This window comes from Adiantum capillus-veneris, chromosome 5 (genome assembly GCF_014529385.1).
Source record: "Adiantum capillus-veneris isolate H3 chromosome 5, ASM1452938v2, whole genome shotgun sequence".
In the NCBI taxonomy this organism is placed as follows: Eukaryota; Viridiplantae; Streptophyta; class Polypodiopsida; order Polypodiales; family Pteridaceae; genus Adiantum; species Adiantum capillus-veneris.
This window is the reverse complement of record NC_140935.1, coordinates 44,365,818-44,382,628: the sequence shown is the minus strand read 5'-3', so window position 1 is coordinate 44,382,628 and position 16,811 is coordinate 44,365,818. Positions and strand designations below refer to the sequence as shown.

The window sequence follows — 16,811 nt, the reverse complement described above, 5'->3', positions numbered from 1 at the left end:
TAGAGAGTCCCTTCCTGAAGCCTGCCTGTCCTAAAGCCCGTATGCCCTGCCTCTCTGCCGATCTATTGAGGTGATGCTCGATAATAGATGCCTACAACCTAGCCAAAGTGTGTCCAATCATGATGGTACGGTAGTTCTCTGGCTCCATAGGGTCTCTTGCCTTGAAGATAGGCACAATAGTGGATAAGCTCCAAGTGCTAGGAAATCCCTCACACATGGCTCGGTTGAACATCACTGCAATCAGCTCTGCAAGCATATCTCTAGCATGCATAAAGTGTTCGGCCACCAAACCATCATGGTCATAAGCTCTCCCAGTCTTCATCCTGTCAAGGGCTTTCTTTACCATCTCAACAGTGAAGAAAGTGCAAGTCTGTGGACAAGGCTCTGGGGTATCAGGTAAGGACTGCTGCCCTGGGATCGAGTAGAGCGAGGTTGCATATGTATCCCAAGTCTCTGTAGATGTAATGGCAAGTGTAGAAGAATACTCGTGAAAACGCCTCCACGCCTCCCCTGAGTCCTGGCTCAAGAAAAGCTGATATAACTCCTCCTCGAGCTGAGCAAGATAAGCTCTCTTCTTTCGCCGTACTAGGCGTCAAAAGAGAACCTGCGACCGTCTGTGTGTGATAATCCCTAAAAGTACCTCCCTCTGAAGTGTAGCTCGCATCTCTCTGCACTCATCATCATACCAGCTGTTCTGGGGCATACTCCCAGTGCGGTGTCTGGACTCGGGCTGGGTGTGAGGGTATGCCTCGACTGCTGCAGCATGTAGTGTATCTGTCAAGATCTGAGTGAGCTCGTCTAGAGGGCGGCCTGGCTCCTCTGTACATAGGTGCCTGTAGATCCCGTCCATATAAACTGAGTCAGTCTCTTGTGTAAAGGTGTAACAGGCATGTGTGGGTGGCCGTGCCAGAGGTGCTGAACTGAAACTAAATGATATGGTGAGTGTCAGGAGTGCGTGGTCCACCGCTATACCAAATAGGTCTGGAGCCGACCGTGAAGTCATGAATAGAAGATATGAAACTGGGCTGGGTCATAACTGGGCTGCGTCAAGAGAGAGCCAGCGAGAGAGGGGAGATGATCGTACAGAGAGAATAGCTGCCTGGAGCATCCTACAGCATTCTTGACAAGAACTATGTCTTGAAGATGGGTAAGGCATTGGAGTTCAAAACAGTGGTGCTTAACGTGGTACGAAGAAACGAAATTAGTCGTATCTGTATCCAGAGGTTCGTGTACAAATCCAATAGAAATATATGGAAGGGGAAGTTTATGGTGCAATGACTTGACGGAGGACTCAAGACTCAAGAGATCAGTCTGGGGACCAAATACTTGACTACAATGTTTATTTCTCCAATTGAAAGGGGACACCTTTTTATGCTTATTCACATGGAATGCAAAAAGGGAACTGGAACGGGCATGATTTGCCACGTGGAATGGGGACCAGAATGGAAAATGGGAATGGGGGTCCAAATTTGACCATTGTCGGGGGGTATGCTTTAATGCATGTACTTGTAGTCTATGATGTAGCTAGCAAAATATAAAAGCAGGTCTTGTATCTAGTTCTGTGATCAGATTATCTGAATGCATATTTGACAATCATTGAAAGTTCTGTTGAGCAGTTTATATTGCAGTTTGTGGAAAAAGGAGGCAGTGCTTAGGTTTTCAGTACCATGGGGACATACTGGCTATTAGATAGGAGCAAGCAATTAGGTCTTCCGTAGCAAGCTTAGCCCTTTTGTCTTTTGCACTATTACTGTGTTTGTGTCCTAGCAGAAGTTTTCCTTCTACAATAAGATTCACTTGGAGCTCTGTAGAGGTGATGTATTCTTTGTTTCTTTTTCTTCAAATCTTGTCATACAAGTGAAGTCTCTTGTCTTTTGTGTTTCCGGTCTTTTCCAATTTTTTATTCTGATGAGTCTCTGTTTGTTTGAAGCTGATAAGGGTGTTGAATGTCAGGGATGCTGCATAATGATGTATGGGTTTGGCTCAGGTCGACACCAAATAGGACAGATTCTGAGTCCTTGTTTGATGTTCAGACATGGATGACTGAGGGTCTTCACGAAATCTCTGAAGCATTCATTAAGCCTGCAGTGTACAGTAGCGATAGTATCACCGACGAAGATGTTGAAACGTGGACACAGGAAGCAGACAAGTGGGCAAGAGTGGCCTCTTTTGGATTTTTGGAGTCTAAAAATTTGTCGAGTCTGATGACAGTAAGTTGAAATTGATAGAGCATTATGATTCATGGTCTCCTGGATGTAAGCCCATGCTGAGTTCTGACTTGATAGCATTTTTTGGGGGCAGTGTATACATGGTCATGCTGCTCAAATCTATCAAAGGGCATACAATGCCTGTATCCCTGAAAAACTTCTAATTTTGCTTGGTAGCATCTTGAGGTTGTTCTCATTCTCTTCTAAAGAGCCTGAAACCTCCGAAACTATGCCTCAGGAGATCAAGAAGCAGCCTGTTTTGGTGCCTATTGGCTCTCCACTTGATGTTATACAAAACCACCTTCATTCTATTATCTCTGCAAACATGGTACATTTCTTTTTGATCTTTATGGTGAATGTTAATATACACAATTTGTATGCATTCATGTTTCTCTGTCTGTCACTGCATTGCAGGACGAGTTTCTGGCACATGCACAAAGAGTTTCATCAGCTTTCTGGATTAATGGATTTTCTTGCAGTGCTACATTACCTAACTCTGTGACTGGTAAGCTAGGGGGGCCAAGCCAGCGCCGTCTTCCGATGATTGTGACATCAAGTGTTTTGAAAGGGGTATGTGATAACTGATCGTGCCCAATTTCTCATTCGGTGTCTAGTGTTTAAGCCTTACTGCAGATAGTGTGTTGTGGGGACAGTCTCATTTTGCCACGGTGGAAAACTGTGGCAGAAACTTCCTCCTGGTTTTGTGCTTCTATGTTTAGGTAGTTGTAGTTCTGGTACTCTCTTCCGAGTGACCACAGCATACCTTCCTCCTATGATACCCAATACGGGTACCTATCCTAGGCTTCTCTGAGCAGTCATGTATATTTTCCTTTTATATCCTAGGAAGAAATCTAGTGTTGTACATACACTCACAAGATCTATTGAAATGTGCGTCAGAATCCAAGAGATTAGTGTGGATGCTTACCTTGCATCTGCATGCAATTAATCATCACAATTAATACAAGCAGTCCCTGGCTACACTCTGTAATGTATGCTCCATTCTTCTTGTTATCTGGAATTTTCATTCACTTGATGAGAACCAGAACAGTTGAGGGAGCTTAGACCTGAAACAGCTGATTTTGGTTGAAGAGTCTGGTCATTAAGCATGTTGAATGATGAGGAAAGGAGAACATGAACACTGCTAAACGACTTTTTAAAATGGTCATAGCTAGATGTAGTAATGTACTAATTGTTTTTGTGTTGTGGAAATGACATAAAGATCTGTGAACAAACACACGAGTAACATTTGCTGTTTGATCTTGCCGTTGTGGGGAGAGTCGTAATATAAAACTGTCACAGAAAGCTGAGAAATTCTTTGTGGGATTTTCAGATCATTGCAGTAACGACAGTGGCAGATTGCATTTGCTGGGCTTGTAAAACAGATAAGAGCCAAATTTCAGATTCTGCAGTACTTTTTGTGTGGGAATTTGCATGGAAAGCTGTGACACTGAAAGAAGCCAATGAAGAGGTTTGGTTTCGCAAACTGCTGCACATTTATCACATTAGAATAACTGAAGCATAGTAGTCCCTTTTTTAGAGAGGAATGCACTCTGCAGAGTGGCAACAAACCAAACAAAAATTATAAAAGAAAAAACTATCCGGCTAGTGAGTGGGAATATTTATGACTGGTCTGTAGAGTGTATCTCCACATAAAATGGGGAGCGAGGGAATGGGCAAGAATAGGGAATGAGACATGGGGGTGGGAACGAGAGCAAAAATTAGGAACACGCTCTCAAGAATCCCGAGTACATGCCTCCCTTCCCTGGCTCCCTTCTCAATCACTAGCAAAGCTGCCACATGGTCTGAAAAGGAACAGCCTTCTGTGGAGCCCCCTTGGTCACTAAGTTTTCCACCAAATAAAAACAATCGATGTGCATGTAGCAGGCGGCTACAGCTACAGTGTCACTTTCACAGGACATACAGTTAGCACAGTTGGTCTCTGGTCTGATTTGGTTCACATTGGACGGACTCGCTGGGCAGTGACACGTGGCAGAGATACGATGGTCTAGTGGACATCGTGGCCAGGTCACCACCGCCACTCAGTGGAGATAGACATAGATGCTGACATTTATGAGCCGTTGGTGGCTCTTTATGGTTGTACATATGAGTGGTAGCGGTTGGGTCATGACGTAGTTTTTCTCACGTCGTCGTCTAGGGTAGCTAGTCGATACACACAGCACATCTGCACCATCCCTGCACATCTGAGCCTCGATACCCCATTGTACCCGTGAGTCCTGGGCTGGAGCTGAGTGTGCTGCCACGCCAGAGTCTGTATCGGTTCTTTGAGATAGTCAAGTCATATGTTCTGGTCTGCTGTTGTGTCTCTGTGCGATCAGTTGTTATCTATTGTTCCTTTGTTTTCAGTCTGTTTTGAGTGAGATTGTCGCGCACCTTGCACTGAGGAGCACCCACTGTAGAGAGCACGACACATTATCCGTGCTACAGGTGCTCTCATTTTTGGCACGCTCGGTGGGACCTCAACTGAAGTCTCACTCTCTGTTGAGGTACAAATCGAGAAGCTAGCTGGTTTTTACCTAGCTTCGCCTACTTTGCCTTGCACTGTGCAGCCTGCTGGTCTGGTCCTCTCTCGCCTTGGTCCAACCAGCCTCTCGTCCTGATCTAGGCCTTCCTCATTCCTGGTCTAGTCCCTCCTCGTCCCTGGTCTAGCCCTCCTCATCCCTGGTCCAGCTTGGTGGTCTAGTCACTTGCCCTGGTCTAGTAGAGTCTAGACTTGTGTTCAGCCAGTTAAAGGTCTTCTTACCTAAAGCTTGGTTGGATTTGTGGTCGTTGCATGACACATACAAGGCGGTCATTAGAGCGTTAAAGCTCACTATTGAGTTCTCTGAAGTACTACAATAGCAGACGACCCTTGGTACCTAGTAGAAGTACATCAACCTCGTCACCGATACCTCCACATACGGCATCACCCATTCCTCCATCCGGTTCCACATCTTCCAGGTCACCTTCCCCAGTAAAGCACTCTCCTATTTTGTTACAACAGGCTATTGAGCAACGGGCTCTTGAGCAAGAGGCCATGGAAGCGTTGACCAGTGTTTTGGCCAAGGTAAAGATCAAGTTTTCTACCTTCAAGGGACTCTCCTCAGAAGATGCAGACGACCATGCAAGGAGGTTTGTCTCTCTCTGTAGAGGTCGTGGTCTTAATAGAGAAGATGCTTATTTGGTACTCTTTCCATCTATCTTGGATGGCTTAGCAGACAAATGGTACAGTCAGTTTGCAGAGAACCATTTTGCAACTTGGGCAGCTTTAAGACAACAATTTTGTGCAACATTCAGGCCTGGTGACTACCAGGAAAAGGTGTTGGATGAGTTGGCCAACATGGTGCTCCAGCCAGAGGAGACTTTTGCAGAACTCATGACTAAAACCAAGTCTCTGGTTGCCAAGCTTCCGGGAAATTTATGGTTAAGAAGTGGGTGGAGAAGGCTCTTCCCAAAACTTCTCAGCAAAAACTCCGAGAGAGTCTCCGACCCGATGCCACTCTGGAGGAGTTTGTCATGGCTGCTACTAGGATAGAGGGGGCTAGGAAGCTGTTCACCAACTCCCCTCAGATAGAGCCCCCTTTTGTGTTTTCGGAAAGCCCTTCTGATCCATTGACTTCTTTATGTAGGGAACTTGAAGGCGTAAAACTACAACGAGCTCTTCAAGAGGAGAAATCAATCTCTCTTAGACAGGAGAAACCCCCACATCTTGAGGCTTTGGATCAAATCAAGAGAGAGCTAGAAGAGCTTCGGTCTCAGCAGGAGACTAAGGCTATGGTATGGTGCAGCTCGTGTCGCTCTCCAGGGCACCCTCCACGGGACTGTCCCCTTCGGGCTTATTGCCACTTCTGCGAAAAGTCTGGGCATGAAGACAAGGATTGCTACTATATCAAGGGATTGCGGCAAATACAACAAAGTCTAGGTCCTTCTCTCCAACAAGGGCTAGCACCTGCATCCAACATAGTTTCACCCTATGTCCATCAAAACCCGATGCCACCTCTGCTGACAAAACCTCCTATGCAAGGTATGCACAACAACTTTGCATCCCCCAACTTTTATCATGCTAATGCTCCTTCAATTCCCCAAAGCTTCTACACGTCAGCATCCATCCCCATGCAGCAAGGGCCGCACCACCTTGCCCCTCCAATAGGCCAATTTTGTGCTACAGTTGCGGGGAGTATGGACATTATCAGAGCAAATGTCCGTTGCTAGAAGGGTCTCCCCCTTGCCGACACTGCGCTGAAGCTAAGGATCACTATAGTAAGGACTGCCCAAAACAACGTGCATCCACATCTGCAAGCACAAGTGAGAACAAGTAGGAGTTTACATTCCCAAAGGTTAACCTCATCACAGTAAGCACCATTCCACAGGCCTCGCCTTCCACTCTTGTAGTTGCCTTGAGATGAGTTGAAGGAGGTGGAAGAGCCGGTTGGTGTGCTCACACGGGCACAGAGAGCTGCTCTTGGTCTCAGCCTCCCTAGTGGTCCAACTTTTTCGTCTCCAGTCACACAAATGAGTCAAACTCCCCTAGTAGTTGACAAACCAACAGGTAATGCCAAGAGCCAACCTACCTCTCTTCTATCAGATATTGATGGTGCTTTCGTGGAAGCAGTAGAGGACTTGCAGAAGCTTAAGATACCAGAGCAAGCACTGATGAAAAGAGAGAAGCCTACAACAGATACTATCTTGAAAGACACCTTTCAGTAAGTGTCACTATACGACATGCTTCGACTTGATGCAAATTTTCGAAGTGACCCTTTCTATCATCCAGTCTCTGTATCTTGGTGCAGGGTCTAGTGGCGGGCACCTACCTATGCAGCCCTTGGAGTCCTACATGATTTCTTATTCAGTTGCTCCCCTCACCGACTACAAAAGTCCTCGTCTCACTGTGTCTATTCTTGGACATCAATTCTTAGGCGTCATAGTGGATGGTGGATCTGGGATCAATCTGATGCCAGAGTTTACTATGTTGGCTTTAGGTCTGCAGCCTACCCGCCCTGCTCTATTCACTGTTACATTGGCGGACCAGAGGAAAGTCTATCCGGTGGGCATAGTAGATCAGGTGCCTCTGAAGGTACAAGATTTCACATTTAGCTTGGATTTTGTGGTGGTCAGTCTTCCCTAGGTGGAGGGAGGATTTCCTTTGCTTATTGGTAGACCATGGTTGCGGCATACTGAGGCACTTCATGATTGGGGAAACTACGCCATGTGGATACATACTCGTGGCTCCCCCATGCAACCAATTCGACTCGAAGGAGGTATGGATCTAGTGGTTCATCACAGCTCATTATCAGTATAGTCCAATCCCGACCTTGAGTAGCCCATCCCACCTGACGGGTCTGATGAAGACCTGCTGCAGTGGTTGGAAGCTACCACATCGATGCCGTGCTATGTGATCTCTATTCGAGCCTCACCTGTGGCTGTAACACTCTCTCTCCCAGCTCCTCAGGCCGACACCAGTGTCCCAAGCCCTACAGTAGAAAGTGTGCCAGTCAAAGAAGTAAGTGTGTTAGTCCCTGATGACTATGATTCAAGTGTTCCTCTGATGGAAGCCGTCGGCCTTGGTGAACCTATAACACATCACCAAAGGGAAGAAATCAAGAAATCTACTCTTTTGTTGGTCCAATTACTCCACTTGCTCAACCCGGCAATCGGAAATATCTCTTGGTAGCGACGGATTATGCAACAAATTGGACTGAAGTGGTGGCTACCATCGACTGTACAACTGCCATTGTCGCAAAATTTTTATATGATTTTTTTTTTTTTTGCAAGTTTGGATGCCCTCTGGAAATCACCAGTGATCGAGGTAGTCATTTCGTCAACGACCTGATCTCCACACTCCTCACGAACTACAAGATTGTTCATCGCAAATCTTGCTCTTACTATCCTAGAGCAAATGGGCAAGCTGAGAGCACTAAGAAAGTGCTAATCGCGCTTCTCAGAAAAGCTTGTCACCTACATCCAACTTCTTGGGCTCAGGCTATCCTTGGCACAATTTGGGCTTATTGCACCTCCTTCAAGGCTGTAGCAGGGCTACAGTCACTTCATAGGACATACAGTTGGATAGTGGGTTACACTGGGACTGGTTCACACTGGACGGACCTTGGTCTGGGAGTGACACGTGGTAGGGTACCTACCTACGACTGACGGTGGTCTAGTGGACCTCGTGGCCAGGTAACCACATGGCTGACATTTATGAGCCGTTGGTGGCTCTTTACGGTGGTACATATGAGTAGTAGCGGTTGGTGATCATCATCTTCTTCTTCACCTTTGGTCCAACATCGTTCGGGAGATAAGGAGTCTTACACAGAGCACTGCTTCACCATCCCTGCACATCTGAGCCTCGACACCCCATTTGTACCAGTGTGTCCTGGGCATGGAGCTGAGTGTGCTGCCACGCCAGAGTCTGTACATGGTTCTTTGAGCTAGTCGAGTCCACATGTTCTGGTCCACTGCCGTGTCTCTGTTGTTATCCATTGTTTCTGTGTTTCATTCTGTTTGAGAGAGTTTTCATTTGTTTGAGTGAGATTGTCACGCACATTGCACTGAGGGGCACCCACACTGGAGAGAGCACGACACATTATCCGCGCTACAGGTGCTCTCATTTTGGCGATCACGGTGGGACCTCAACTGAAATCTCACTCTGTGAGGTGCAAATCTTGAAGCTAGTTAGGTTTATCTAGCTTCGCCTACCTTTGCTAACCTTGCCTTGCACTGTTCTCCTCTCGCCTATTCCAACTGGTCTAGTCCCCTCTCGCCTGGTCCAATTGGTCTAGTCCTCTCCCGCCTTGGTCCAACCTGTCCTCGTCCCTGGTCTAGACCTCCTCGACCCTGGTCTAGTCCTCCTCGTCCCTGGTCTCGCAGCTGGGTCTAGTCACTTACCTGGTCTGGTCTGGTGGAGTCTAGACCTGTCACAAGTTTTCTTGCCCCAAGCTTGGTTGGACTGGTGGTCACTGCATGACACATACAAGGAGGTCAGTGGAGCGTCAAAACGCACTACTGAGCCCTCTGAAGTACTATCATAGAAGACGACCTTTGACACCTTGTAGAAATCCTTCAACCTCATCACCTATACCTCCACATACCACATCACCCATTCCTTCATCAGGTTCCCCATCTTCCCGATCACCTTCTCCAGTAAAGCTCTCTCCTATTCTGATACAGCAAGCTATAGAGCAACAGGCTCAGCAAGGAATCATGGAGCCACTAGCTAGTGTTTTGGCCAAGGTAAACATCAAGTTCCCTACCTTCAAAGGGCTTTCTTCAGAAGACGCTGACGACCATGCAAGAAGATTTGTATCTCTCTGTAGGGGACGTGGTCTGAACAGAGAAGATGCTTATTTGGTACTATTACCATCCACCCTGGATGGCCTAGCAGATAAATGGTACAGTCAATTTGCAGAGAACCATTTTGCAACTTGGGCAGCCTTAAGACAACAGTTCTGTGCAGCTTTCAGGCCGCGTGACTACCAGGAGAAGGTGTTGGATGAGTTGGCCAACATGGTGCTCAAGCCTGAGGAGACTTTTGCAGAGCTTATGACTAAAACTAAGTCGCTGGTGGCCAAGCTCCCCCAATAACCCGATGAATTATGGTTAAAAAGTGGGTGGAGAAGGCGCTTCCCAAAACTTCTCAACAAAAACTCCGAGAGAGTCTCCGACCCGACGCCACTCTCGAGGAGTTCATGGCAGCTGCTACTAGGATAGAGGGGGCTAGGAAGCTGTTCAACAACTCTCCTCACATAGATACTCCCTCTGTGTTCTCGGAAGGTAGTCCTGCTGATCCTTTAACTTCTTTACGCAGGGAACTGGAAGCCCTAAAGTTACAACGAGCTCTTCAAGAGGAGAGGTCCTTCTCTCTTAGACAAGAGAAGCCTCCAAATCATGAGGCATTGGAACAGATTAAGCGCGAGCTAGAAGAGCTCAAGTGTCAGCAAGAGACTAAGGCTACGGTTTGGTGTAGCTCATGCCGCTCTCCAGGGCACCCTCCGTAGGAATGCCCCCTTCGGGTTTACTGCCACTTCTGTGAAAAATCTGGACATGAGGACAAGGATTGTTACTACCTTAAGGGATTGCACAAAATACAGCAAAGTCTTGGTCCTTCTCTCCAACAAGGGTTAGCACCATCATCCAACATGGTTTCCCACTACGGCCATCCCAACTACATGCCACCTTTGCTCAATACCCCTGCTGTCCAAGGTATGTCAAGTACTTTCCCGACTCAAAGTTTTTATAATGCTAATGCCACCTCAACCCCTCAGAGCTTCTACACTTCAGCCTCCAACTCCATGCAGCAACCACCTCGTCCCCCGTTTCGTCCTTCCAATCGGCCCATACTCTGCTACAGATGCGGAGAGTATGGGCATTATTAGAGCAAATGCGCTCTGCCAGAAGGCTCTTCTCCGTGCCAACTTTGCCCTGAGGCTCAGGATCACTACACTAAGGATTGTCCAAAACAACGCGCCTCTACCTCTTCGAGCCCAAGTCAGAGCCAACCTGAATTCACCTTTCCCAAGATCAATTTCATAGCAGTTAGTACCAACCCCAAGCCACCCCTTTTTGCCCATATGATTGCCTCTCAAGACAAGTTGCAGCTGGTAGAAGAGCCAGTTGGTGTCCTCACACGAGCTCAGAGGGCAGCCCTCGGCCTCAATCTTCCAGCAGGTACAACCCTTTCCTCCCCAATGCCTACACCTTCTCCAGCAGCTGACATGCCATCCCGTAGTGCTAAGAAAGGATCTTTTACTATGCTCTCCGATATTGATGGGGCTTTCTTAGAAGCAGTTGCTGACTTACAAAAGATCAAAGTACCAGAGGAACAACAACAGGTAGAAAAAGAGAAGCATACAGCAGAGACAGTCTTGAAGAACACCTTCCAACAAGTGTCCCTCTATGACATGCTTCGACTAGATGCGAGTTTCAGAAGTGACACCCTTGCAGTTATTCAGTCACTTTACCTTGGAGCAGGTCCTAGTGGCGGGCACCTCCGAGTGCGACAGTCAGAGTCCTATATGATATCCAATCCTACTGCTCCACTCACTGATTATAGAAGCCCTCGCCTGACAGTGTCTGTTTTAGGTCGGCAATTCTCAGGAGTGATAGTGGATGGTGGATCTGGCATCAACCTGATGCCCGAGTTCACTATGCTAGCTCTAGGTCTCCAGCCTACTCGCCTTACTCCCTTCACAGTTACATTGGCCGACCAGCGGACAGTCTACCCAGTGGGCATAGTGGATAATGTGGCTCTGCAGGTACAAGACTCTACTTTTAACTTGGATTTTGTGGTGGTTCGTCTTCCCCAGGTTGAGGGCGGATTTCCCTTGCTTATTGGAAGACCATGGTTGCGACACACTAAAGCACTCCACGATTGGGGAAATGATGCAATGTGGATACATAATTCTGGCTCCTCGATGCAACCCATTCTCTTAGAAGGTGGTATGGATCCCGTGGTGCAACATAGTTCTTTGTCCTTAGCAACCAGCCTCGAATTGGAACAACCTACTCCACCTGACGGGTCAGATGAGGATCTGTTGGAATGGTTGGATGCTACCAAATCTATGCCCTGTTTTGGAGTTTCAATTCACTCTTTGCTTGAAGGTACACCCTCTTCCAATGTTTCCAAGGTAACTAAACCTTATGAGCCACATGAGCCAGCTCAAGAGTTGAAGGTCACAGAAGATACTCCTGATGCGCTCTCGGTGAAAGCCCTCTTGATAAAAGCCGTTGAATTTGGAAAGCCGAGGAAAAAGTATATAAGCAAAAAGAAATCTCCCCTACAGGAGTTCAACCCCCTTCAAACATCAGCCCCATTGGTGTCTGCTTCTCCAACCAGAACGAAGCTAACCTCTGTGTCTAGCCAACTCCCTTCACAGAGCAGGTCCTACTTGATGTGCTGGATGAATTCCCTACTCCTGCTCGTTGTCTTGCTGAGAATAGTTGGTTCTGTCCTCAACCTGTACTTTCATAATGCTCTGACCTTCCTCGCCCTTACCAACACACCCTCGTCCCTACCCACCCCCTCACATACCCTCGCCCCTACCCACCCCCTCACACACTCTCGCCCCTACCCTCCCGTACTCGTCCCTACCCTTTTCCCCCTAGCCCTACCCACCCCCTCTCTTACCCTCGCCCCTACCCTAACCCTACCCACCCCCCCTCGCCCCTACCCTATCCCTACTCGCCCCTACCCACCCCCTCACACACCCTCGCCCCTACCCTCCCCCTCCCCCCTCGCCCCTACCCACCCACATACCCCCTCTCGCCCCTATCCACCCTCTCCCTTCCCCTCGCCCCTACCCACCCCCTCTCGCCCCTACCCACCCTCTCCCTTCCCCTCGCCCCTACCCTCCCCCTCTCGCCCCTACCCACCCCCTCTCGCCCCTAGCTAGCCCTTCCCTCTCGCCCCTACCCATCCTCCCCCCCCCCCCCCCCCCTCTCGCCCCTATCTAGCCCTTCCCACCCTCGCCCCTATCTAGCCCTCCCCACCCCTCTCAGGTTCAGCAAGTTTCCCCCACCCTGCATGATCGGCTCCATTCACTTGGTTGCCATCCTGTTTGCTGTGAAGGCCCTTTCATTCTGCCATCATGATGGAGCTTAACCCTATTTGCGGTGTTACTCGGGCTTATGGTAATCCATCTTTTCGAGAAGAGTGTTGTTGCAGAAAAGTATGGCAACTGCAAGCATGGACCAGGCTATGCAATCATACATACTGGTTCCTGCTTAGTTACAAGCTTAAGGAGATTGCAATCAAGAAAAGATGTATGGATGCAGTAGCTACTGGTTCTTGCTTAGTTACAAGCTTAAGGCGATTGCAATCAAGAAAGATGTACGGATGCAGTAGCTAGTGGTTTTCCGTCACAGTTTTTTTAGTATTCCTCTCACTGAGACGGTGAGCGGTCTTGTGGCGGGCAACCTGTAGCAGGGCTACAGTCACTTCACAGGACATACAGTTGGACAGTGGGTAACACTGGGATTGGTTCACACTGGACGGACCTTGGTCTGGGAGTGACACATGGTAGGGTATTTACCTACGACCGACGGTGGTCTAGTGGACCTCGTGGCCAGGTCACCACATGGCTGACATTTATGAGCCGTTGGTGGCTCTTTACGGTGGTACATATGAGTAGTAGCGGTTGGTGATCATCTTCTTCTTCTTCACCTTTGGTCCAGCATCGTACGGGAGATAAGGAGTCTTACGATTCTGTATAGTTATTGTCATCGTGAATTGCAATTGCAGACTTCAGTCCAAATAGATTCTCTGGTATATTTTATCAATATTGTTTGTACTCGAAATCGACCTCCTGTCAGAGAAAGCGTCCTCTGCCTCCTCTACCTCCTGTGGGGATAGCAGTGAGAGTAAATCAGACTATGCCCCGAGTTCAGAGTAACTGTACGGTGAATCTTCCGAGGAAGATTCACCCCAATCTGGCAAGGTCACGACTCTCCAGGTGCCCTGCCCTGCTGCTGGTGCCATCTCGAAGGTACCCTTACTAATGATCTATCACTTACAAGCACCCAACCCAGTACTCAAACATGCATTCTCTCAGCAGCAATTACTACACTTGGGTCTCCAAAATCTGGCTCAGGCCGATGTGTCCTGCACAATTTCCAGTGCCAAGCTGAGTGCCCTCTTACTTACTTTTCCAAAACTAAATGGAGTGACTCTTACAGTGGAGGATATTGGACATGCGATGGGGATACGGAATGCGCTTGCACCTTTGCCCACCACTAGAACCTTCTCCAATCTCTCCCTTGAAGACACTGCAAATGCGTGCCAAGAACTGTTGCTGCACTTACATGCGGACCATCACAGGAATCAACAGCTGTACTCTATTTTACAGTATTATTTTAAGACTATGGCAATGGGCTTGAGGTTAGAGGCGAGACTGAGAGCTGGCAAGATCAGGATGGGCCTCAGTGACTTGTTCGCAAGGGCTATAGGGGGTCAGTGAGGTTTTCTGGATGAAGAGTGGGAAATGATTCTTAGAAGCGATGGGCTAGCAGGAGTTGCTAAACGAGAAAAGAATGGGCTGAGAGGCTGACATTGCAGTAGCAGGCTGAGAAAACGATTGGACTGAGTTGAGGCTTACGGATCAAGGGGCTAGTGCTCATAACTGAGCAGTTTGAGGCAGGAACAGAGTTTCATACTGAGGGGCAGACATGTGTGCACATATCAGCATGGAGGGAGCTTTGTAAGCGTCTGTCAGATTCTATTCCAACTCTCATTCATTCGTTCAATTTTTTGTTTAGGTTTATTGTCCTGATATGCTATTCTAATGAAATGTTTGTGTTGTGATATAGATGGAAGCTGAAGTTTGTCTAAGTATCTTTGAGGCCCTTGCATCCATATTCAAGGCATTGGCTTTATCAGTGAGCCCAATTGTACTGTCGTTAGTCAACCAAGAAATAATTTATGGAGGGCTTCAGGCCCAAAGCACACTGGACATTCTTACCTGGAAATTTCTTGAGACTACAAATCGGTTATTGCATGGTTGCATTCTTGCAAGGAGTCGCCGCGCAGTTCTTTTAGTACAAAAAGTGAGGTCGTTTAACTTCATTTTTTTTTTTAATGAAAAGAAGATTATTTTTCACACAAAGAATGTGCCAAGTCGATTTTTGGTTTTTGGTTTACTAGCTGTAAAAGTCTCTGCTCAAAGGCAAGGCTCTAGGTAATAAGGCAGGCAGGAGCAGTTTACTGTCAATGTGGGATACTTCTCGCAGCTAAAATATAGTCCGATGAGGACGTTACATCATCAAACTCTGCTTCTCTGCAATGGCTAGACACATGCGACGAATATATGAAATATTTAGTGAGAAAAGGAAATGGATTCAAGAAATTGCCAGCACTATTGGATATTTTAGAGAACAGTCCCACATTATTTGAGCAAATAGACTGAATGTACCTTCAATCATCCTTCGTTGTTGACTGTTGAAACATACTCAAGAAAAGAGGACTTGAAAGCCATTTGCAAACAGCAATCTATGATTATCACTAATGCCATATGAAGTAGGCATATCAAAGAAATGGCCCCATAGGTGGAAAAATCTTAACAGAACTGTCTGAAACTTCAGGAGTGCAGAAACTGTTTGGATCGCCTGCACTTTGTCATACACGATTTTATCTTTTGTTTAAACAGCTTCCCGGCTCTTAACAGGCAGAGGGTTAATATGCTTTCTCACATCTTCCTCCAAAAAGTGGGCTTTCCTATCAATGGTGTTTGGTAATGCGTTCATCTTCTAGGTTTTTAGACCTGTCCATTACTGCTTTGTAACTGACTTTGGCCCTGGCTACACTACTCGAAGGAGGTGGGGTCTTATTGCTGTAGAAATGTAGTCCGTACTGTTTAAAATAACAACCAAAAAGCAGCTTGGAGGTTTCAATTCAGGTGACCATCAAGAATTGAGTGTTATCAGCTCATGTGACCATCAATTCATGTGTGTGTCCTTAGCGCGCCCAGTCTTTGGCGTGCTTTAGAAAACTGAATGAGCCTCAACAAACTTTACTAAAATGAAGTGACATGAACTTCTAACGTCCACAGAAAATCTAAACGACTTATGAGACCAAAAGTTACTACCATCATATATGTGATATAATTCTTTGGAGCAAAAGATGACTGGAACTAGCAAAATGAAATGTATGCAACGAGTGTGACAATGAGAATCAAACCATCATAGGAGGGTACTCTCCAAGGAATCAAATTGTAAGGGGGAGGGTACAACTCAAGGAGGAAGGGATTGGTCATCTGGTTTTTTGTATTATGTTATCTATCTCCTCTCTCGTGAAGAATCGAGTAGGCCTTGCCCGGTATCGAGTAATGTTATTCTGGATCCTCCTCTGCAAGGGGCATTGGTATAGTGGTCTCCCTCGAAGTCTAGGCTATGCACTATATCAAAACGGCTCTTTCCACTAGAATTCACTAGGTGGGAGCCCTGATTGTACGCTGTATGTTTGCTTGGGAGGTGAAAAAACCTTTCCTCTGTTTTTGTAGAGGGCATGTGTGCATAAGTGTGCTATCTTTGAGCAGTGTTATAAACCAATGCATCTTTGAATTAGGTAGTCTATGGCTCTCGGATGTGGTGCAATTTCCCTCCTAGAATAGGCAATGAAAACATCCTCTCACCTCACAATAAGCTGGACAGTCGGGAGATGAAATTCTTCTCGGTCTCTTGTGCTAGCCTACGAACCGTGCATATGCGTTACTCTGAAGGCACTCCACTGTCTCCCAACCTCTACCTCCAACTCGTGCCAGGAGAGGCATGTCTGGCCAACAACACATCTTAGCCATGTGAGAGAATGTCCATATATCTCGATGAATAATAAATTCATTGTAATAGTACAAAGAAGATGCTGCTCTCTTGAGAAAGACATCTGACTCGGCTCAAGGTGAGAGAAGGTGTATGCCATGACTGAACTTTATAACTTCAAAGTGAGTTTTTGAATCTCCTAGTCTTTCTATAATTGTGTTTGAGTGTAACCTCAGCGGACACATAATTATGGCTTGACACTGAAAGATTTTGATGAAACGTCTATTGTGGTGTTTCATGAACTAGTCAACCCTTTTGAAATTTGTTTCATACGAAACGTTTTGAAACTTCATGACTACTATGCTA

The 16,811-nt window shown here is 46.9% G+C and overlaps 1 protein-coding gene across 5 annotated transcripts in view; it reads left to right on the top strand.

Annotated features, from left to right (window-relative positions):
* Nucleotides 1-16,811, top strand: part of LOC147457218 (tRNA/rRNA methyltransferase (SpoU) family protein) — a 241,074-nt gene that overhangs the window by 67,540 nt on the left and 156,723 nt on the right. For all 5 annotated transcript variants that reach the window (XR_015188091.1, XR_015188090.1, XM_086512176.1 and 2 more), the window contains 5 exons: nt 1,954-2,210; nt 2,302-2,535; nt 2,622-2,777; nt 3,538-3,675; nt 14,502-14,738. Coding sequence is in view for 3 of the 5 variants with exons in the window: in XM_086512176.1 (XP_086368302.1) it covers nt 1,954-2,210; nt 2,302-2,535; nt 2,622-2,777; nt 3,538-3,675; nt 14,502-14,738 (1,022 nt within the window). In the remaining 2 variants the exon portion in view is untranslated. The remainder of the gene's footprint in view (nt 1-1,953; nt 2,211-2,301; nt 2,536-2,621; nt 2,778-3,537; nt 3,676-14,501; nt 14,739-16,811) is intronic.